Source organism: Pseudophryne corroboree, chromosome 1, assembly GCF_028390025.1.
Source record: "Pseudophryne corroboree isolate aPseCor3 chromosome 1, aPseCor3.hap2, whole genome shotgun sequence".
NCBI lineage: Eukaryota > Metazoa > Chordata > Amphibia > Anura > Myobatrachidae > Pseudophryne > Pseudophryne corroboree.
Genome location: NC_086444.1, coordinates 441,378,818 through 441,401,187, shown reverse-complemented (window position 1 = coordinate 441,401,187; position 22,370 = coordinate 441,378,818). Strand labels below are relative to the sequence as shown.

General features: G+C 45.5%; 1 protein-coding gene across 3 annotated transcripts in view; it reads right to left on the bottom strand.

The window, feature by feature from the left end:
- Nucleotides 1-13,280: 13,280 nt before the first annotated feature.
- The window catches only part of ABHD4 (abhydrolase domain containing 4, N-acyl phospholipase B), a 28,703-nt gene continuing 19,613 nt past the window's right edge, over nucleotides 13,281-22,370 (bottom strand). For all 3 annotated transcript variants that reach the window (XM_063913531.1, XM_063913532.1, XM_063913529.1), the window contains 3 exons: nucleotides 18,003-18,114; nucleotides 17,727-17,913; nucleotides 13,281-15,992 (listed from right to left, as the gene is read on the bottom strand). In XM_063913531.1, the coding sequence (XP_063769601.1) occupies nucleotides 15,903-15,992; nucleotides 17,727-17,913; nucleotides 18,003-18,114 (389 nt within the window). In that variant the 3' untranslated portion in view covers nucleotides 13,281-15,902. The remainder of the gene's footprint in view (nucleotides 15,993-17,726; nucleotides 17,914-18,002; nucleotides 18,115-22,370) is intronic.

Genomic DNA, 22,370 nt, shown 5'->3' with positions numbered 1-22,370 from the left:
AGATAAGGGCTTTTTCAGGATAAAGCCGCCAATTCTGAGACGCACCTGGCCCAGGCCAGGGCCAACAGCATGACCACTTTCCATGTGAGATATTTTAACTCCACCGATTTAAGTGGTTCAAACCAATGTGACTTTTGGAACCCAAAACTACATTGAGATCCCAAGTGCCACTGGAGGCACAAAAGGAGGCTGTATATGCAGTACCCCTTTTACAAACGTCTGAACTTCAGGGACTGAAGCTAGTTCTTTTTGGAAGAAAATTGACAGGGCCGAAATTTGAACCTTAATGGACCCCAATTTCAGGCCCATAGACACTCCTGTTTGCAGGAAATGTAGGAATCGACCCAGTTGAATTTCCTCCGTCGGGCCTTACTGGCCTCGCACCACGCAACATATTTTCGCCAATTGCGGTGATAATGTTTTTGCGGTTACATCCTTCCTGGCTTTGATCAGGATAGGGATGACTTCATCCGGAATGCCTTTTTTCCTTCAGGATCCGGCGTTCAACCGCCATGCCGTCAAACGCAGCCGCGGTAAGTCTTGGAACAGACAGGGTCCTTGCTGGAGCAGGTCCCTTCTTAGAGGTAGAGGCCACGTATCCTCCGTGAGCATCTCTTGAAGTTCCGGTTACCAAGTCCTTCTTGGCCAATCCGGAACCACGAATATAGTGCTTACTCCTCTCCATCTTATCAATCTCAGTACCTTGGGTATGAGAGGCAGAGGAGGGAACACATACCCTGACTGGTACACCCACGGTGTTACCAGAGCGTCTACAGCTTATTGCCTGAGGGTCCCTGGACCTGGCGCAATACCTGTCGAGTTTTTAATCATGTGGAAGACTTCTGGGTGAAGTCCCCACTCTCCCGGGTGGAGGTCGTGCTGAGGAAGTCTGCTTCCCAGTTGTCCACTCCCGGAATGAATACTGCTGACAGTGCTATCACATGATTTTCCGCCCAGCGAAGAATCCTTGCAGCTTCTGCCATTGCCCTCCTGCTTCTTGTGCCACCCTGTCTGTTTACGTGGGTGACTGCCGTGATGTTGTCCGACTGGATCAACACCGGCTGACCTTGAAGCAGAGGTCTTGCTAAGCTTAGAGCATTGTAAATGTCCCTTAGCTTCAGGATATTTATGTGAAGTGATGTCTCCAGGCTTGACCATAAGCCCTGGATATTCCTTCCCTGTGTGACTGCTCCCCAGCCTCGCAGGCTGGCATCCGTGGTCACCAGGACCCAGTCCTGAATGCCTAATCTGTGGCCCTCTAGAAGATGAGCACTCTGCAACCACCACAGGAGGGACACCCTTGTCCTTGGTGACAGGGTTATCCGCTGATGCATCTGAAGATGCGATCCGGACCATTTGTCCAGCAGGTCCCACTGGAAAGTTCTTGCGTGGAATCTGCCGAATGGGATTGCTTCGTAGGAAGCCACCATTTTACCCAGAACCCTTGTGCATTGATGCACTGAGACTTGGCTCGGTTTTAGGAGGTTCCTGACTAGCTCGGATAACTCCCTGGCTTTCTCCTCCGGGAGAAACACCTTTTTCTGGACTGTGTCCAGGATCATCCCTAGGAACAGAAGACACGTCGTCGGAACCAGGTGCGATTTTGGAATATTGAGAATCCAATCGTGCTGCCGCAACACTACCTGAGATAGTGCTACACCGACCTCCAACTGTTCCCTGGATCTTACCCTTATCAGGGAATTGTCCAAGGAAGGGATAACTAAAATTCACTTCCTTCGAAGGAATATCATCATTTCGGCCATTACCTTGGTAAAGACCCGGGGTGCCGTGTACCATCCATACGGCAGCGTCTGAACTGATAGTGACAGTTCTGTACCATAAACCTGAGGTACCCTTGGTGAGAAGGGTAAATTTTGACATGAAGGTAAGCATCCTTGATGTCCCGAGACATCATGTAGTCCCCTTCTTCCAGGTTCGCAATCACTGCTCTGAGTGACTCAATCTTGAATTTGAACCTCTGTACGTAAGTGTTCAAAGATTTTAGATTTAGAATCGGTCTCACCGAGCCGTCCGGCTTCGGTACCACAACAGTGTGGAATAATACCCCGTTCCCTGTTGCAGGAGGGGTATCTTGATTATCACCTGCTGGGAATACAGCTTGTGAATGGCTTCCAAAACTGTCTCCCTGTCAGAAGGAGACATCGGTAAAGCCGACTTTAGGAAACGGCGAGGGGGAGACGTCTCGAATTCTAATTTGTACCCCTGAGATATCACCTGAAGGATCCAGGGGTCTACTTGCGAGTGAGCCCACTGCGCGCTGAAATTCATTGAGACGGGCCCCCCACCGTGCCTGATTCTGCTTGTAAAGCCCCAGCGTATACTGAGGGCTTGGCAGAGGCGGGAGAGGGTTTCTGTTCCTGGGAACTGGCTGATTTCTGCAGCCTTTTTCCTCTCCCTCTGTCACGGGGCAGAAATGAGGAACCTTTTGCCCGCTTGTCCACGAAAAGACTGCGCCTGATAATACGGCGTCTTCTCATGTTGAGAGGCGACCTGGGGTACAAACGTGGAATTCCCAGCTGTTGCCGTGGCCACCAGGTCTGAAAGACCGACCCTAAATAACTCCTCCCTTAATAAAGCAATACTTCCAAATGCCGTTTGGAATACGCATCACCTGACCACTGACGTGTCCATAACCCTCTACTGGTAGAAATGGACAACGCGCTTAGACTTGATGCCAGTCGGCAAATATTCCGCTGTGCATCACGCATATATAAAAATGCATCTTTTAAATGCTCTATAAGCAAAAATATACTGTCCCTATCTAGGGTATCAATATTTTCAGTCAGGGAATCCGACCACGCCAACCCAGCACTGCACATCCAGGCTGAGGCGATTGCTGGTCGCAGTATAACACCAGTATGTGTGTAAATACCTTTTAGGATACCCTCCTGCTTTCTATCAGCAGGATCCTTAAGGGCGGCCATCTCAGGCGAAGGTAGAGCCCTTACAAGCGTGTGAGCGCTTTATCCCCCCTAGGGGGTGTTTCCCAACGCACCCTAACCTCTGGCGGGAAAGGATATAATGCCAATAACATTTTAGAAATTATCCGTTGATATCGGGGGAAACCCACGCATCATCACACACCTCATTTAATTTCTCAGATTCAGGAAAACTACAGGTAGTTTTTCCTCACCGAACATAATACCCCTTTTTTGGTGGTACTCGTATTATCAGAAATGTGTAAAACATTTTTCATTGCCTCAATCATGTAACGTGTGGCCCTACTGGAAGTCACATTCGTCTCTTCACCGTCGACACTGGAGTCAGTATCCGTGTCGGCGTCTATATCTGCCATCTGAGGTAACGGGCGCTTTAGAGCCCCTGACGGCCTATGAGACGTCTGGACAGGCACAAGCCGAGTAGCCGGCTGTCTCATGTCAACCACTGTCTTTTATACAGAGCTGACACTGTCACGTAATTCCTTCCAACAGTTCATCCACTCAGGTGTCGACCCCCTAGGGGGTGACATCACTATTACAGGCAATCTGCTCCGTCTCCACATCATTTTTCTCCTCATACATGTCGACACAAAAGTACCGACATACAGCACACACACAGGGAATGCTCTGATAGAGGACAGGACCCCACTAACCCTTTGGGGAGACAGAGGGAGAGTTTGCCAGCACACACCAGAGCGCTATATATATACAGGGATAACCTTATATAAGTGTTTTTCCCCTTATAGCTGCTGTATAGTTAATACTGCGCCTAATTAGTGCCCCCCTCTCTTTTTTTAACCCTTTCTGTAGTGTAGTGACTGCAGGGGAGAGACAGGGAGCTTCCCTCCAACGGAGCTGTGAGGGAAAATGGCGCCAGTGTGCTGAGGAGATAGGCTCCGCCCCTTTTTCGCGGACTTTTCTCCTGCTTTTTTATGGATTCCGGCAGGGGTTAAATGCATCCATATAGCCCAGGAGCTATATGTGATGCATTTTTTTTGCCATCCAAGGTGTTTTTATTGTGTCTCAGGGCGCCCCCCCCCAGCGCCCTGCACCCTCAGTGACCGAAGTGTGAAGTGTGCTGAGAGCAATGGCGCACAGCTGCAGTGCTGTGCGCTACCTTGTTGAAGACAGGACGTCTTCTGCCGCCATTTTCCGGACCTCTTCTGCCTTCTGGCTCTGTAAGGGGGCCGGCGGCGCGGCTCTGGGACCCATCCAAGCTAGGCCTGTGATCGTCCCTCTGGAGCTAATGTCCAGTAGCCTAAGAAGCCCAATCCACTCTGCACGCAGGTGAGTTCGCTTCTTCTCCCCTTAGTCCCTCGATGCAGTGAGCCTTTTGCCAGCAGGTCTCACTGAAAATAAAAAACCTAATCTAAAACTTTCACTAAGAAGCTCAGGAGAGCCCCTAGTGTGCACCCTTCTCGTTCGGGCACAGAGATCTAACTGAGGCTTGGAGGAGGGTCATAGGGGGAGGAGCCAGTGCACACCAGATAGTCCTAAAGCTTTCTTTAGATGTGCCCAGTCTCCTGCGGAGCCGCTATTCCCCATGGTCCTTACGGAGTCCCCAGCATCCACTTAGGACGTTAGAGAAAAGCAGCTTGCGAGCGAACAACTCGGAATGACCCCCATGGTTTTGCCCAACTGCTAACAAATTTGCTGCTACGATCAACTCAGAATTAGGCCCATTATGTGTACAAGCGGCGCTACTACAGCAGGTATTATGTATATAAGCAGCGCTACTACATCAGATATTATGTATATAAGCGGCACCACTACTGGTAACATTATGTGTGTAAACAGCACTGCTATGCGCGGGGTAATGTGAATAAGATTGTGCTACTGTGTGGCATAATTTGAAATGGGTGTACTATTGTGTGGCCATGCCCCTTCCTTGAGAGAACAGACCCCTTTTTTTGATGCACACTGTCCCTTTGTAAAATATGGGAGGGCGCAAAATTATAGTTTGCAGGGGGGCGCCGAACACCCTAGCACCGGCCCTGTGCCTGGCCACTGTTTGTTCGCTGTGCCCTTTTATCAAAGCAGCACGGATTGCTGTTCTATGTTGTGCCATATGTTCCTTGAACTGTCTCTCTGTCTTGCCCACATAGTGTAACCCACATGGGCAAGACAGTAAATAGACAACAAAGGTGGACATGTAGGTGAGGGGGTGTTTTATAATGTATGATTTAGTGGTACAGGGATGTGAAAACTTAGCCCCTGGAATCATATATGTGCATGTTGTACATCTGGGGGCCAATTCAGACCTGATCGCTGCTGTGTTTTTGTAAAGCGGGCGATCAGGTCTGAACTGCGCAGGTGCCGCAGTGCACCGGTGCATGCCAGAGATGTGATCGTCATATCTGCCTAGTGATCGCCTCTGCCTGATTGACAGGCAGAGGCGTTCGCTGGGCAGGAGGGGGCGGGCCGGCGGCATTGGGCTGCCGTTTTGAGGGCGCAGTCCGGGCAACGCAGGCATGCCTGGACCGAGTGGGGGGTGGCCGCGGCAGCTGCGTGACATCACATGCAGCCGCTGTGACCCGGAGAGCGATGGGTAGCTCCCTGCCTGCATGCAGGAGCTGCACTGGTAGGGAGCTACTCTTCAGGTACAAAAGCATAGTCGCCGTGCAATGCTTTTGTACCTGTGTGGCGGGAGGAGGACAAGACTTGCTGGGCGTACTAGCCTTGTGCTGGGCATACTAGCCCTGTGCTGGGCGTCCCCCCGTATGTCAGGGTGGGTTATATTGTTTCTGTGCAGGGTAAAATAAGAATTTACTCACCGGTAATTCTATTTCTCGTAGTCCGTAGTGGATGCTGGGAACTCCGTAAGGACCATGGGGAATAGACGGGCTCCGCAGGAGACTGGGTACACTAAAAGAAAGATTAGGTCCTATCTGGTGTGCACTGGCTCCTCCCTCTATGCCCCTCCTCCAGACCTCAGTTAGGGAAACTGTGCCCGGAAGAGTTGACATTACAAGGAAAGGATTTGGAATCCAGGGTAAGACTCATACCAGCCACACCAATCACACCGTACAACTCATGATAACCTTACCCAGTTAACAGTATGAACAACAACAACTGAGCCTCAAGCAACGGATGGCTCATAACAATAACCCTTTAGTTAAGCAATAACTATATACATGTATTGCAGAGAGTCCGCACTTGGGACGGGCGCCCAGCATCCACTACGGACTACGAGAAATAGAATTACCGGTGAGTAAATTCTTATTTTCTCTGACGTCCTAGTGGATGCTGGGAACTCCGTAAGGACCATGGGGATTATACCAAAGCTCCCAAACGGGCGGGAGAGTGCGGATGACTCTTCAGCACCGAATGAGCAAACTCAAGGTCCTCCTCAGCCAGAGTATCAAACTTGTAGAATTTTGCAAACGTGTTTGAACCCGACCAAGTAGCAGCTCGGCAAAGCTGTAAAGCCGAGACCCCTCGGGCAGCCGCCCAAGAAGAGCCCACCTTCCTTGTGGAATGGGCTTTTACTGATTTCGGATGCGGCAATCCAGCCGCAGAATGAGCCTGCTGAATCTTGCTACAGATCCAGCGAGCAATAGTCTGCTTCGAAGCAGGAGCGCCAACCTTGTTGGCTGCATACAGAATAAACAGCGAGTCAGACTTTCTGACTCCCGCCGTTCTGGAAACATAAATTTTCAAAGCCCAGACTACGTCCAGCAACTTGGAATCCTCCAAGTCCCTAGTAGCCGCAGGCACCACAATAGGTTGGTTCAAATTAAACGATGATACCACCTTAGGGAGAAATTGGGGACGAGTCCTCAATTCTGCCCTTTCCATATGGAAGATCAGATAGGGGCTTTTACATGACAAAGCCGCCAATTCTGACACACGCCTAGCCCAAGCTAAGGCCAAAAGCATGACCACTTTCCACGTGAGATATTTTAGCTCCACGGTCTTAAGTGGCTCAAACCAGTGGGATTTTAGGAATCCAACACAACGTTAAGATCCCAAGGTGCCACTGGTGGCACAAAAGGAGGCTGAATATGCAGCACCCCTGTAACAACGTCTGAACTTCAGGCAGTGAAGACAGTTCTTTTTTGAGAGAAAAAAGGATAGGGCCGAAATCTTGACCTTTATGGATCTTAATTTTAGGCCCATAGTCACTCCTGACTGTAGGAAGTGCAGGAATCGACCCCGCTGGAATTCCTCTGTAGGGCCTTCCAGGCCACACACCAAGCAACCTATTTTCGCCATATACAGTGAAAAAGACTTGCTGTCACGTCTTTCCTAGCCTTTATCAGCGTAGGAATAACTGCATCCGGAATGCCCTTTTCCGCTAGGATCCGGCGTTCAACCGCCATGCCGTCAAACGCAGCTGCGGTAAGTCTTGGAACAGACAGGGCCCCTGTTGCAACATGTCCTGTCTGAGAGGCAGAGGCCATGGGTCCTCTGAGAGCATTTCTTGCAGTTCCGGGTACCGAGTCCTTCTCGGCCAATCCGGAGCAAAGAATATTGTTCACACTCCTCCTTTTATTATAATTCTCAGCCCTTGGGTCTGAGAGGAAAAGGAGGGAATACATAGACCGACTGGAACACCCACGGTGTTACTAGTGCGACCACAGCTATCGCCTGAGGGTCCCTTGACCCGGTGTAAAACCTTTTTTTATCTTTTTATTGAGGTGGGACGCCATCTAGTCCACCTGAGGCAGTTCCCATCAATTTGCAAAACTGCGTGAAGACTTCCTGACGAAGTCACCACTTTCCCGGGTGGAGGTCGTGCCTGCTGAGGAAGTCTGCTTCCCAGTTGTCCACTCCCGGAATGAACACTGCTGACAGTGCGCTTACTTGATTCTCCGCCCAGCGAAGAATTCTGGTGGCTTCTACCCTCGCCACCCTGCTCTTTGTGCCGCCTTGGCGGTTTACATGAGCCCCTGCGGTCTGACTGGATCAGAACCGGTTGGTCGCGAAGCAGGAACTCCGCTTGACTTAGGGCGTTGTATGTGGCCCTTAGTTCCAGGATATTGATGTGAAGGCAAGTCTGTTGACTTGACCACAAACCTTGGAAATTTCTTCCCTGTGTAACTGCCCCCCACCCTCGGAGGCTTGCATCCGTGGTCACCAGGACCCGGTCCTGAATGCCGAATCTGCGGCCCTCGAGAAGGTGAGCACTCCGCAGCCACCACAGGAGAGACACCCTGGCCCTGGGGGATAGGGTGATTAACCGATGCATCTGAAGATGTGATCCGGACCACTTGTCCAGTAAGTTCCATTGTCCTTGCATGGAACCAGCCGAAGGGGATGGCCTCGTATGATGCCACCATCCTTCCCAGGACTCGAGTGCAGTGATGCACTGACACCTGTTTTGGTTTTCAATAGATTCCTGACCAGTGTCATGAGCTCCTGAGCTCTCTCTATCGGGAGATAAACCCTTTTCTGGTCTGTGTCTAGGATCATGCCTAGGCGAGGCAGATGAGCTGTAGGAACCAACTGCGACTTCGGAATATACAGAATCCAGTCGTGTTGCCGTTACACTTCCAGAGAAAGTGATACGCTGTCCAGCAACTGCTCTCTTGATCTCGCTTTTATGAGGAGATCATCCAAGTACGTGATAACAGTGACACCTTGCTTCCGCAGGAGCACCATCATATCCGCCATTACCTTGGTGAATATTCTCGGGGCCGTGGAGAGACCAAACGGCAACGTCTGAAATTGGTAATGACAATCCCGTACCGCAATTCTGAGGTACGCCTGATGAGGTGGATAAATGGGGACATGAAGGTATGCATTCCTTATGTCCCGATTCACGATAAAGTATCCCCCTTTTCAGGCTTGCAATGACCGCCCTTAGCGATTCCATCTTGAACTTGAACCTTTTCAGGTATATGTTCAGGGATTTTAATTCAATATGGGTCTAACCGAACCGTCTGGTTTCGGGATTACAACATGGTCGAATAATAACACCCTCTTATTGAAGGAGGGGACCCTTGACCACCACCTGTTGAAGATACAATTTGCGAATTGCAGTTAACACTGGCTCCCTCTCTTGGGGGGAAGCCCGCCGGGCCATCGGTGAGGGGGCATCTTCTCACAGTCCAGCCTGTATCCCTGCGACACAATTTCTATTGCCCAGGGATCTAACAGGGAGTGAACCCACTTGCGGCTGAACTTACGAAGGCGTGTCCCCACCGGGCCTAGCTCCGCATGTAGAGCCCCAGCGACATGCGGTGGATTTTTGTAGAGGCCGGGGAGGACTTCTGTTCCTGGGGACTAGCTGTGTTGTACAGCTTTTTTCCTCTGCCCCCGGCTCTGACAAGAAAGGACGCACCTCAGACTTTCTTGTTTCTTTATTCGAAAAGCTGCATTTAATAATGTCGTGCTTTCTTAGGCTGTGCAGGAATATAGGGCAAACTAGCAGAATTACCAGCTATAGCTGTGGAGACCAGGCCCGATAACCTTTCTCCACACAATCCTCAGCCTTCCATATGCCTCTTAAGTCGGCATCATCTGTCCAATGTATATTCTACAGGACACGTCAAGCAGAAATCGACATAGCTTTGACTCTAGGACCCAGTATACTCATGTCCCTATGGGCATGCTTTATAATTATATATCTATCACTTAAGACAGCATCTTAATATATTTATATGCATACTAGGGTCTCAATCTCTGCTGATAAGGTAACTGTCCACGCTGCCACAGCGCTATAAACCCATGCCGACACAATCGCCGGTCTGGGTAGTATACTAGAATGTGCACACTATCTGCAGGATCCCTGAGAATAGCTAGTGCAACAGGACACCCTAGGGGAAGATTCTCAACACATCCTGGCCCTAGTGGGGAAAGGATAGAGCCTGAGAATTCTCTTGTGGGAAGCTGCCGTCTCTTGTCTGGAGATTCCCGCTCTTTTTCCTCATGAGAGGAGGGAAATTTACCTCAGCATTCTTCCCCTTAACATGCGTACTCTCGTGTCAGGGACAGATGAGTCATCAGTGATATGCAAATCGTCTTTTATTCCAATAATCATATATTGAATACCTTTTAGCCCTCTTGGCTGTAACTTTGCATTATCGTAGTCGACAGTGGAGTTAAACTCCGTGTCGATACCAGTGTTTGTTATTTTGGATAGTGAGCATAGAGAGACTCTGAAGGTCTCTGTGACATAGGGACAGACCAGGGTAGATTTCCTTTCTGTTCCCTAACCTTTTGTGCAATAATTTTACCTCAGCACTTACACATATCCAAACAGGTGTCGGCGTTGTCGACGGAGACACCCTCCCACACACATATCCGCTCTATCACCTCCTTAGAGGAGCCTTTTACCTCAGACATGTCGACACACGCGTACCGACACACCACACACACAGGGGATGCTCTATTTGAAGACAGTTCCCCCACCAGGCCCTTTGGAGAGACAGAGAGAGAGTATGCCAGCACACACCCCAGCGCTATATAACCCAGGGATTACACTACAACTCAGTGTTTACCCAGTAGCTGCTGTATATACAAATTTTACGCCTAAATTTATGTGCCCCCCCCTCTCTTTTCACCCTTTGTGTACCAGGATACTGCAGGGGAGAGCCTGGGGAGCTTCCTTCCAGCTGAGCTGTGAAGAGAAAATGGCGCCGGTGTGCTGAGGAAGAAGGCCCAGCGCCCTCAGCGGCGGGCTTCTGTCCTTTTGTGTAACTTAATGGCGGGGGTTTTTACACATATACAGTGCTAGACTGTATTGTGTGTGTTTTTATTGCCAAAAGGTAATCTAATTGCTGCCCAGGGCGCGCCCCCCCCCCCCCCCAGCGCCCTGCACCCACCAGTGACCGGAGTGTGTGGTGTGCTGTGGGAGCAATGGCGCACAGCTGCAGTGCTGTGCGCTACCTTAATGAAGACAGGAGTCTTCAGCCGCCGTTTTTGTCGTGTCTTCTGGCTCTGCAAGGGGGACGGCGGCGCGGCTCCGGGAACGGACGATCGAGGTCGGGCCCTGTGTTTGATCCCTCTGGAGCTAATGGTGTCCAGTAGCCTTAGAAGCACAAGCTAGCTGCAAGCAGGTAGGTTTGCTTCTCTCCCCTCAGTCCCTCGTAGCAGTGAGTCTGTTGCCAGCAGATCTCACTGAAAATAAAAAACCTAACAAATACTTTCTTTTCTAGCAAGCTCAGCAGAGCCCACTAGGTGCATCCAGCTCTGGCCGGGCACAGATTCTAACTGAGGTCTGGAGGAGGGGCATAGAGGGAGGAGCCAGTGCACACCAGATAGGACCTAATCTTTCTTTTAGTGTGCCCAGTTTCCTGCGGAGCCCGTCTATTCCCCATGGTCCTTACGGAGTTCCCAGCATCCACTAGGACGTCAGAGAAATACTGGCTGCTTTACTTTTACACTGCAATTTAGATTTCAGTTTGAACACACCACACCCAAATCTAACTCTCTGCACATGTTATATCTGCCCCCCCTCCCCTCCTCCTTGCAGTGCAGCATGGTTTTAAATAAAATATCAGTTCACCATTGTTGAGTTACTTGCCAACAACACTCACAATTTTACTGAAAAGGTTAAGGTTCATTTTTGACTAGGGTCTGATTGCATGACTGCATTGGAACTTCTCCTGCTTGTTTATAATGTGCCCAGCTCATCAGCAAACCCTCAGTGGACTGTTCACAGTTGTACAGAGTGTTTCAGTCAACATGCTGGTCTTGTGCAATTATACTAATGAGTTCTGGGATGCATGTGACCTGGACAGTGTTAAGATGTGAGAAGAGTAATGAGGGCAAGCAAGAAAACTACAGACCATTACAGAATGGGCATTTGCCCACTAGCAAATAGTAGTGATATCAGGCTCCTGACACCCAGATGCAGGAAACTGTTGTGTCTACACACCTCTATATGACAGGCACCCAGATCTGTTATGGTGCCCAACACTAGGGGATATCGGGTTCTATCATGCGATTTCAACCGCATCAGTGCGATATATTGCATGGATCGCATGTCAATCGCATGTCCCCTCCCAATGCAATGCGTGGGCACGCTGGTTGAATGTCGCATCTCCAGATATTATGTGCTGCACTTAATATTTATTGCATAGCATGTGGTTTTTAAGCACATGCGATTTATTGCACTGCGATGTGCAATCTGTGTTGTTTTGAGCTCACTTTCTGGACACTGCCCTCCACCCATTGATTTCAGGTCGCATGGGTTATGCGATTTATTGCATGATCGCATGCACATTGAATACAAAAAAACCCCACTTCAGATGCGATTTATCACAGCCTTGCCTGCCAGGGAAATCGCAGCTCGATATCGCATTGCGGCCGATCGCCCCAGTGTATGGGCACCATAAGGTGTGCACTGAAAGTTGACCAGATCTGCATGCACTCAGCTTATACATATGACCTGGTGGCTACACCTTGCCAAACCATGACAATAGAGCTTATATAAACATTTTGCTCAATACACCGAGTTGGCCAGGTATTCATACTCATTTCTAAATCCACCTAAAACCATTTCAAATGTAATGCCATATATGGCAGGGGTAATCCCTCCTCTGTCCCATCACCCTAAAAAACTACAGAAATTAGTTTATTTTGCCTAAATGAAGTCAGTTGTCATGGAAATCAGATAAATAGAACGATGGAAAGACTGATCTTTTCTTAAGAGTTTGCAGACACAAAGCAGGTTATGTATGATAACCTGCAGAGAGGGCTTGGGATCACATCTGGTCCAAGAAGCCTCCCAGTTTACCAGCTGAATCACCTTATACTGTTAGTGTTCTTCTGTCCTAGAGGACTTCTCGCCGTAGGTATTTTCTCTAAATAGCAGGGGAGTACCTTTACTACATAAGTAATAACAGATCCTCAAAATGACCATTGCTGTCACCAGCTTAGGAGAGCTTTTAAACTGCATGACCGCCGCATATGTGTGGGCGCCATCTGCAGTCTCCTTCCAGCCAAGCAGGTCCCGCTGAACGGTCCCCATACATTGTGACGATACATACAGGCGGAGGGTTGCAGACCCACAGGAATGGTTTACAAAGAGCTGGTGCGCATATAAGGCTTGTTTTAAGAAGTCCTCCTTGTACATCAGACTGCTGTTGATCCACACACTGGTGCAGCTCTACAGGTAGGAGACAGGGGTGGGCCCCCCTCTCTGTAATGGCCAGGGACACCAGTCACCACAGGCCCCCCCCCCCCCCTACCTTGATGGCTGCCCTGGCTCCATGGGATTTTTGGAGTGTATGACAGTATTGCTAATATAATTTGTTTCACTTATTGGTTGAAAGCTAAAAGTCTTGTTGTTCATCAGATCCTGTATTATAAATCTGTTCAGATAATGGATTTTATTACAAGTATGTCTACAGAAAACCCACTTGACAAACATCTTTACAAGACTTTATTTTAAATAGAAATGAGTATAAAGTTAATTAACTTTAAAACGCACCATGAGATCTTCAGATTAGTTTAACTGAAAGAAAACAAACATTGCAATATATGTTGTTAATCAGAATACAAACAATACAGTTTGTGCAATACCAGTAACACATATACACTGTATAGTGAATATGTGGTCGCTTTACATACTGGCCTTGTGCGTTTTGTCAACATAAACTACAATCTAAAGAAAGAAAGATAATCAAATGTTGCAATTGAGACATACATTAAGTATAACTCAATTAATGGTTCTTGGCAAGTGCTTAATACAGTCCTGCGTACTGCAATGATTTTCCATTGCATATCAGTAACATATCTGGAATATCCACAATGTACCATTCACTCTTACTTTACTCATTATGATTTTCTATCTAATAATAAAAACAAAAGATTGTGAAAGGAAATTAAAAACAACCATACATTAGTACTGATAACTCAAGTGCTGGGACTGTGTACTTTTGAAAACAGTTAACTTTGCTATAACATATGCACAGCTAGCCAATGAGGGGGCACCATGAAGATATTAAATGCACAAGTTTACCTGCCAATTATGTTTTGAATACAATGGCATATTATCTTGTGGCTATTATTTTTACACCAGCTTCACTCAGAGAGAGAGAGAAATAATCTGGAATTGGGGACCAAAAAAACCCAAAAACCCAAAAACCCCTTCTCTCACAAGATGCACAAATAACATCAGACAACATGCAACTGAATAAATGTAACAACCTACAGAAGTGTGGTTAATCACACAATACACCAGCATTGTGTGGATGTTCACTTTAAGCACTGAATAAGTCAATTGTTTAGAGCACAATAAACAATATCGACAGCATGCTGTTTAGCTGTTCTGATATAGGGTACAGTAAAAGACAGCTACAGTATGGCATTACCCATCTTGTAAACATAGAGAGCTACTGCTCTCATTTTGCAACAATTGAAAGTTGACAAATTCAGAGGTTGTAATAAAACATTAAGGAGTAATTAGCATGTCCCGGCAGCACAGTAACCAGTCATGCACAGATAGAGTGGTATAGAAAACTTTGTTTTAAAAGAGTTTCTCACATTCAAGGCACTCTGTGACAATATCACGCCCTGAGATAGTAAGAAATTGCTGGGTTACATGCTGCAGATGGCAGAGGTGTGAAACTGGGCTTGATCCAATGGTTTATAATAATGTCCTTTAAACAATCCAGTCTCACATAGGGTGGTATCCAATTAACCAAATTTTTTTTTTTTTTTTTTTACAGGCTATCCAATTAGGATCACCCGTAAAAAAACAGCTTTGCTCCCAAAAACATACAGGTTGTGTGCTTCCATGAGAAACATCTCTATTTTCGCATGAAAAGGAGACTGTTCCGGGGATTTTGTATCTCCTGCAGGACAATAAGTTGCAGTAATTTACAGTGGCTAATTGGATATCGCCCATAACCTGTTTTGACATGACTGTGACTCTTAGGCGCAAATGGAAGTAACTTTAAATAACAAATTATTAATTACACTAAAGATAACTTTTTTTTAAAAATCACTGTATTGTAAACTGCTATTTACTTCAACTCAACCTAAGTAATTATAGACCCCTTTATTCTAAATATAATGCACTAACTGGATTTATATATGTCATCTGGGCTTGAAAACATTTATAAATAATGTATTAATATATATTAGAAGATTTGTAATTTCTAGCTTCAGTTATCAATTCAAGAATCTGTATTTTACATGGCAATTGGCATAAACATAACATTGATTTTCCTTCCTTTCTGCTTCTGGTATTCTGTAAAAAAAAAAAAACCTTCCAGTGTATAAAAGTAGAAGAGAGCACATAATGGCAATGCAGCACCTTGTACAGTAGGACTAGAACAGCTGCAGAGAATTTTAGTGACTATGCTCAATGTTACCCTACGATAATAATACATTAATAAACATTTATAAAAACTGGACAAACAAATGATCAAAAGAATGGCACAAAAATGCATCACTAACATTGATCACTACAGTAGACAAAAAACAGAACAAAACGGATACACATGTCTGGCACCTGAAAGAGGTAGTTCTAACATTTAAGGAGAGACCCACAGGTTTTGGGTAGACACAGTCTCCCATACATGCCCGTAACCGTCTAGGTGCAAATTTAGTTTTGTGCTTTTTTTCGTGAACACGGAGATGGTCATCCTAGTATGGTTGTGGAATGAACATCACACATAACCATTTGTCATATTTTAGAGAAGGAAAGCTTCAAGATGCTCCTCTGTTAGTTTGTAAGAGGGCACCTAAAATATTGTAAATTGGCACCTTAAAAAAAAAAGTTTAAATAATCATTGTTTAGGATCCTTATGACAGCAAGTTAATAGTATCAGTGGTTGAGAGACATCACGTGCGCAGTTGGTCAGTGTGACAACAATTTGTGGTACTGTTAGAGACCGACTGTATTCAGAATGTGCTGTAATCTATCCTGTCAGAAGTATAAAGCTCAGAATTAAGTCAGCCTGGCATTTTATATTAAGTCTTCAGCTTTGGATGCATTTGCTCATAGAACCTATCAGACTCCTCTCCAAGTGCTGTAAGGAAATCTCAGTCCACGGCATCACAAATCTCTTCCACCACGGCATTGAAGATACGTGGCTGGTCTGCGTAGACATGGTGAGAAGCACCTTTGATAGCCTGTGGAAAAGAAGTAACTGATTAGTGTACATGAATTAGTGTATTCTTAACGAGGATATTACCATCTTTGTCTTAAAGATCTATAGTGAGTATATTTCACTCTGCCAGATTCCTATGTGCTGCAATAAATGTGATAGGGTGGATTCAATTCTCTGCGATGTTAGCAAAGTGGCTTCTGAAATTAATGGCGAAGGTACATTGATAATTTTACTTTGCTACCCTTGGTGCTCAAAAAACTTAGAAATGTTTGGATATTGTAATACATGCTGAAATGTGAGGCTGAACATCATGGCGGCAAATTGCCAATAAATCAATAATATTATTATTATTATTATTAAGTGTTTCTTATATAGCACAGCATATTCCGTTGCGCTTTACAATTAGAACAACAGTAATAGAACAAAACTGGGTAAAAACAGACAGACCTAGAGGTAGGAGAGCCCTGCTCGCAAGCTTACAATCTATAGAGAAATAGGCATTGATACACAAGCATAGGTGCTATATATTGCATAATGGTCCACCAGATTGCAAAGGTTATAAATGGGCTACATGATATGGTCACTCAGCAATGTTGGCCAAGGGTCAGGAGGATGTGATAGTGAAGTATCAAAATATGTAAGGTAATGTGTGGACTGTACTGAGAGGATGTAATTAGATTGGGATCCAGAATATGATAAGCTTGTCTGAAGAGGTGAGTTTTCAGGGAACGCTTGAAGGTTTGTAAACTAGAAGTGAGTATTATTGCACATGGTAGAGCATTCCACAGAGTGAGTGCAGCCCGTAAAAAGTCCTGTAATATTGAGTGGGAGCAACTAACGCATGTGGATGAGAGACGCAGATCTTGTGCAGAGCGGAGAGGTCACGTAGGGAGATATTTTGAGCTGAGCAAAGAGCAGTTTGGTGAATAGCTTTGTATGCTAGTAAAGCTTGTCTTCCCTAATGTGCCTTTCCATCTCTGACTTAACCTATCTTCCTTGTCCTATATTGTCTTGAACTGTAAGTCACGGTTTTCTTGTTATGCTTATTTGTTTATGTACTCTGTAACTGTGTGTTGTATATCCCATGTGGTGCCATATATACAGTATATTAAAAAAAAAAGATAATAATAATAATAATAATAATAAGTAGACAGAGTGGATATGCAGACTAAAAACATCTAGCGAGGAAAATCAGCCTCACAGCTGCATTCATAATGGATTGTAGTGGTGAGAGCCTATTTTTGGGAAGACCAGTAAGGAGACTATTGCAATAATCAATGCGGGAGAATATCCCCCTATGAATATAAACTGTTTTATCTTTTCTCATATAATCTAGTTAACTAAGTGAAAATGTAATTGAAATATACAGCCAAGTAATGAGCACCTCCAACGTCCAATCATTATCAAAAGAGTCAGCCTTGACAATTCAGATTTAAGGGTCTATTTACTAAGCCGTGGATGGATATAGAGTGGATGGTGATAACCTTTGGGGTCTATTTACTAAGCCTTGGACAGAGATAAAGAGGAGCGATATAAAGTACCAGCCAACCAGCTCCTGTCATTTTTCAAACACAGCCTGTGACATGGTAGTTAGGATCTGGTTGGTTGGTACTTTATCTCCGTCCATGTTATCTCTTTCCAGGGTTTAGTACACAGACCCCTTAATTCTAAATAGAATGCAATAACTGTTTAAATAAACAACACACACTAGTGTTTGAAGCATACTGATTTGTCCATGTCAGCCACTAGCTCTTACCAGTGTATGCACATAAGAATCAGAACGCTGCTGTTTGGCCTTTTCCCCTATACTGCGATCAATCCAGGTCTCTGCTCCATAGATAAATGTGATGGGGACGTCTTTTGGAATCAAGTGAATTCGGGACATCATTGGGCGCTTAGCCCAACCGAACTTCTCCATCATTGTTTTAAAGGCACTTTCACCACTATCAGTAACACGAAGAGTAGACTTGATTAGTGAATAACTGACTAAAAACATACATTAAATGTTACCTTTTAATGAGGTTCTTGTTACCTGGGTGTCTGGGCATTGCAGTGATAAATATATTCCATAATGGTGTCATCTTCAAAGAACTCCTCAAATTTCTGCTTCAGATCTGGACGAAATCTCTGCACCAATCTGGGACCTGGAGATCATAGATCAATCTTATAATAGGAACAACAAAACAAACACAACTGGCTAGGGGAGAAATATCCCAATATACATATGACCCTTATGTAATTCTGTGTGGAGACATTTTAGAGGAGTAGAGAGATAAATATGGCACATAAAGAAGGAAAGTGAAGCATATACTGTAAGTAAATATTATCTATGTGGAACAAATAAAACACTGCCTAAGTGATGCTTAAAATGCATGCATGCATATACACCTTTGGCCTTTTTGCTCTAATTAATCAAATGTGGTCATAAGGTGTGTACACACGGTGCGATTTTTCTTACGATTTTGACTATTCAGTCAAAATTGTAAGAAAATATAGTGAATATCACACCGTGTGTATAGTCCCTGCGATGCTGATGCGTAGTCCCGCGAGATCGGCATCGGAAGGAAAAATAGACTGTGCAGGCAGCCTAACACTGACTATATCGGTGGGGCCAGGCTCCGGCCACAACAAATACTCAGTGTAGGGCTGTACAGTGCATCGCACCATGTGTACACACCTCCAGACTTGTCTATGCAACTTTGATGTTTTTTTTAAAGGTACCTCTATTGCTATTCCACTAGTAAAAATAAGTAGTAGTTACTACCCTTTTAGAGATAAACCACATATTTTACCAACAATTAAAGATTTTTTGCATTAAGCTCAATACATATAGTAAAATAAATAAATGATGTAATGATTTGAGGGAGGCTCAGACATAAATCTACAGTAAGTGCCCTCATTGTGTGTGCCGCAAACATGTTTACCCATGGCTACAGGCAGGGACGGACTGGGGACACTTTTCAGCCCTGACATGCATGTGCAAGTGGAAGGGGGCACGTGCAGCATGAAAGAGGCACACTGACATGGCTCACGGAGGTGTGTCGCAAGCCAGGGGGGCATGGACTACCATCACGCCCCCATATTTCATAGAAGCGAGTACTTTGGCCGGCACGCGGGTGGGGGTGGGCAAACCGGATAGCTGTAAGCTGCACTGCATGCGACCTTCCCGGGTACCTGTATGACAAGACCAGCCCACCAGTCCATCGGCCCTTCTGGCATTTGCCAGAAGTGCCAGATGGGCAGTCCGGCCCTAGCTACAGGTATATATAGGGAACCTATGGGTTATTGCACTTTTGCAGAAAATTCCCCGTGAATATTTGAATCTGGTCCTAGGTATATGAAGGAGAACTAGCCAGTAGTATTGTGTAGAAACCTGTATTTGGAGAACTAATTATATTACAGGAACTAGCAGAAACAGTATGGAAACTTTTTTTTTCTTCTGCAATACTTCATGGCAGGATTGTACTAAATTCCTCTACTTCTAGACAGGAAGTTCTTTTGGACTTGGGACTGCCCACTAAGGGTATATAGCCTCACCCCTGCCTTTACCTCTGAGTCTTTTTTCCTCTCTCCTTCTCAGAACAGGTTAGGTTTGTTTAGTTTGATACACCTTTATTTATTTCCAGCTGGTGCGCTTCTGTAAGCTGCAATCTGGATGGATGGCTCTCTGGGAGAGGCCAGGTGTGTAGCTGTGATTTGGGCCAGTAAGTGAGTGCAAGGGGTTTAAACTGATGTCACCTGTTACTACACTTGCCCGCTGCCGCATGGTGTTCTGAGCCAGGAGCGCTTGCAAAAAGTGATACAATCCAACAGTAGTTGGCGGCAGATGGAAGTCCCAATTCACGGTCCTCCAGCAGCCTTTGTGGTGGTTGGCAAGGGTAGTGGGAGAGTGCCAGTGAGATGGCTCCCCCAGCGTGCATTGCTAGTGGAAATGTAATGACACAGCTTCCCCAGCATTCATTGAGGGGGTGGCCTGAGCATGCGCCCGCCCCGGATAAGCAATAAAAGATGGTGCTGCACACTGATGATCTATAGGGGATGCTGGTGCCCTCCTTATTAGTTTTTGGTGCTTTCTATAAACTAGAAGCATTCTGCTTTGGATTTTTCTGTGCCATGGATAAAGAGACTTCTCCCCAAAAGCCCGAGAATGCCCTAAGGAGGTAAGTCCTCATAGAGGGCGATGTTACTAATTTTTAGCAAGTTAGTTTGGATAGTAATGAGGTTATCCTATTACAGTGTGCCTCGGGACTTGTGAGCAAGAAAGAAGACTTCAAAAAAAGATCAATATTTTATATCTTCTCTGGGAGTCAGGATGCTAAGTTTTGTGAACCTGCACATGGGTCTAATCAGTTTAACTGAATGATATGAACGTTCTTGTTCATTAATGTACGAGAACTCGTTCATTTCGTTCAGTGTGTAGGCACCAACGATGAACGATGCGCGGCCCTGCGCTTGTTCACCGTTGGTGCCGGGTCGCATATACATGCATGCCAATATGGACAATCTCGTCCATATTAGCATGCACTGCCATGTAGCTGGGTGACGGGGGAAATGAAGAAACTTCACTCCCCCCATCATTGTACTCCCCCCCCGCACGCAGCCGGGTCGCCAGTTGGCTGTATCGGCTGCCTGGCACCTCGGTGGCACATCACCAGGTATGTAGGGCCCATTAGAAATGCAGAGTGCCAAGAGGTCTAGATCTCAGGCGAGTCTGGATTTAAGATATGGCTGTTACGACAGAGTATGTGTTTGAAGAGGATGAAAAGAATATGTCTAGTGCAGAATCTTGAGAAATTCAAGAAGAAACTAGACTGTTTAATTTGGATCTAGTGAATAGTCTATTAAAGAATATCAATTTGTATGAACATCAGTTCTGTTCCATTTTTCAGTGTTTGGGAGCAAATAGTCACTTTTCATTTGCTCTCATCCATTACCAGGTTTTCATTCCAACCAGCCAGATCTGGCAGATGATCTGCCGGATAATTGTATAGTGTATGTCCAGCTTAAGGAAGGGCAAAGTGTGGATAAGTGTTTGGGTAACATTAAGAGAATTGAACATTTGTTCCCGATTAATGATGAGCAATACTTGAATTGGTGTACTATTCCTAAAGTTGATGCTGCAGTATCAGAGGTGGTTTCCAAAACCATCATTATGCTGCAGATGGTGCTGTCTTAAGAGAAGGTTTTGATAAACATCTTGAGAATGCATTGGACAAATTGAATAGTTCTATTCTGTTTCTTTAAGATCTGGGGTGGCCATAGCCTCAGTTTCTAGAGCATTGAGACTGTGGGGTGTCTATATTGATTACCAATTTAGAACAGAAAATTTCAAGACAATATTTGCAGAGAAATTTGTCTGTTTTGCTTAAGGCAATAGAATATTTATGTGAAACATTGCTCAATGCATTGAAATTTACTGCACAGTCAATGACAGCAGTGGTTATAGCGAAAAGAGCACTCTGGTTGCGTTCATTGGCAGCAGATGCACACTGTAAAAATAGGCTGGGTTATTTACTGTATGAAGGCTCCTTATTGTTTGGTAACAAATTGGAAGCAATAATACAGAAAATTACGGGAGGCAAGTCAGCAAGGTTGCCTCAGGACAGAAGATCCAAGTATCTGCATATGTCATCTAGACAGCAGTTTAGAGAGGACAGAAGTTACCGGCCAGGTTGGCAGTATGGAGGCAGATTTTCAACAGGAATGTCAAGGCAGTCCTTTAGTCAACCCTATAAGAAAGGAGGTCAGAGACAATGACTATGCCAGTCCCCCCTGCAGTATCAGTGGTAGGCAGACTTCTTAAGTTTTGTGGGTTCTAGATGTAATATCTCATGGATACCCGATAGAATTTTCAGAGATTTCAGAAAGAGACAAGTTTGTAGAATCAAAAGAACCCCTCTATGACTCAAGAATTTGAAGCTCTGGAGGACAGTGTGCAGAAACTAATCAAATCAAAGGTTGTGGAAGTCATCCAATCAATTAATTTGCGGAAGATCAAGAGAAACAGGGAAAAATGTTGTAAACAAAACTTTACAGATCCTTTGGTCTCATGAATAGATGATAAATTCGGAAAAAAGTCAATTAGATCCAGTTCAACAAATTCAGTTCCTGGGGGTACAAGTGGAAACCCTTCAGTATGTCATCACTCTGTCACAAGAAAGATGCAGAAAGATTCAGGAATTGGCCACATCAATACAAATAAGCAACAGTATAACTCTGCGTGTGGGACTTCGGTTGTTGGGAATGAAGTCCTCGACCATAAATATTATTCCTTGGGCAAGATAGCAGATGGAGGACAGGAGAAAAAAAAAACGTCTGATTGTGGCGCACTATACAGAACAAAATCTATTAAAATATACCTTTTATTATTAAAATATTAAAAGTATTCAATTATAGTCAT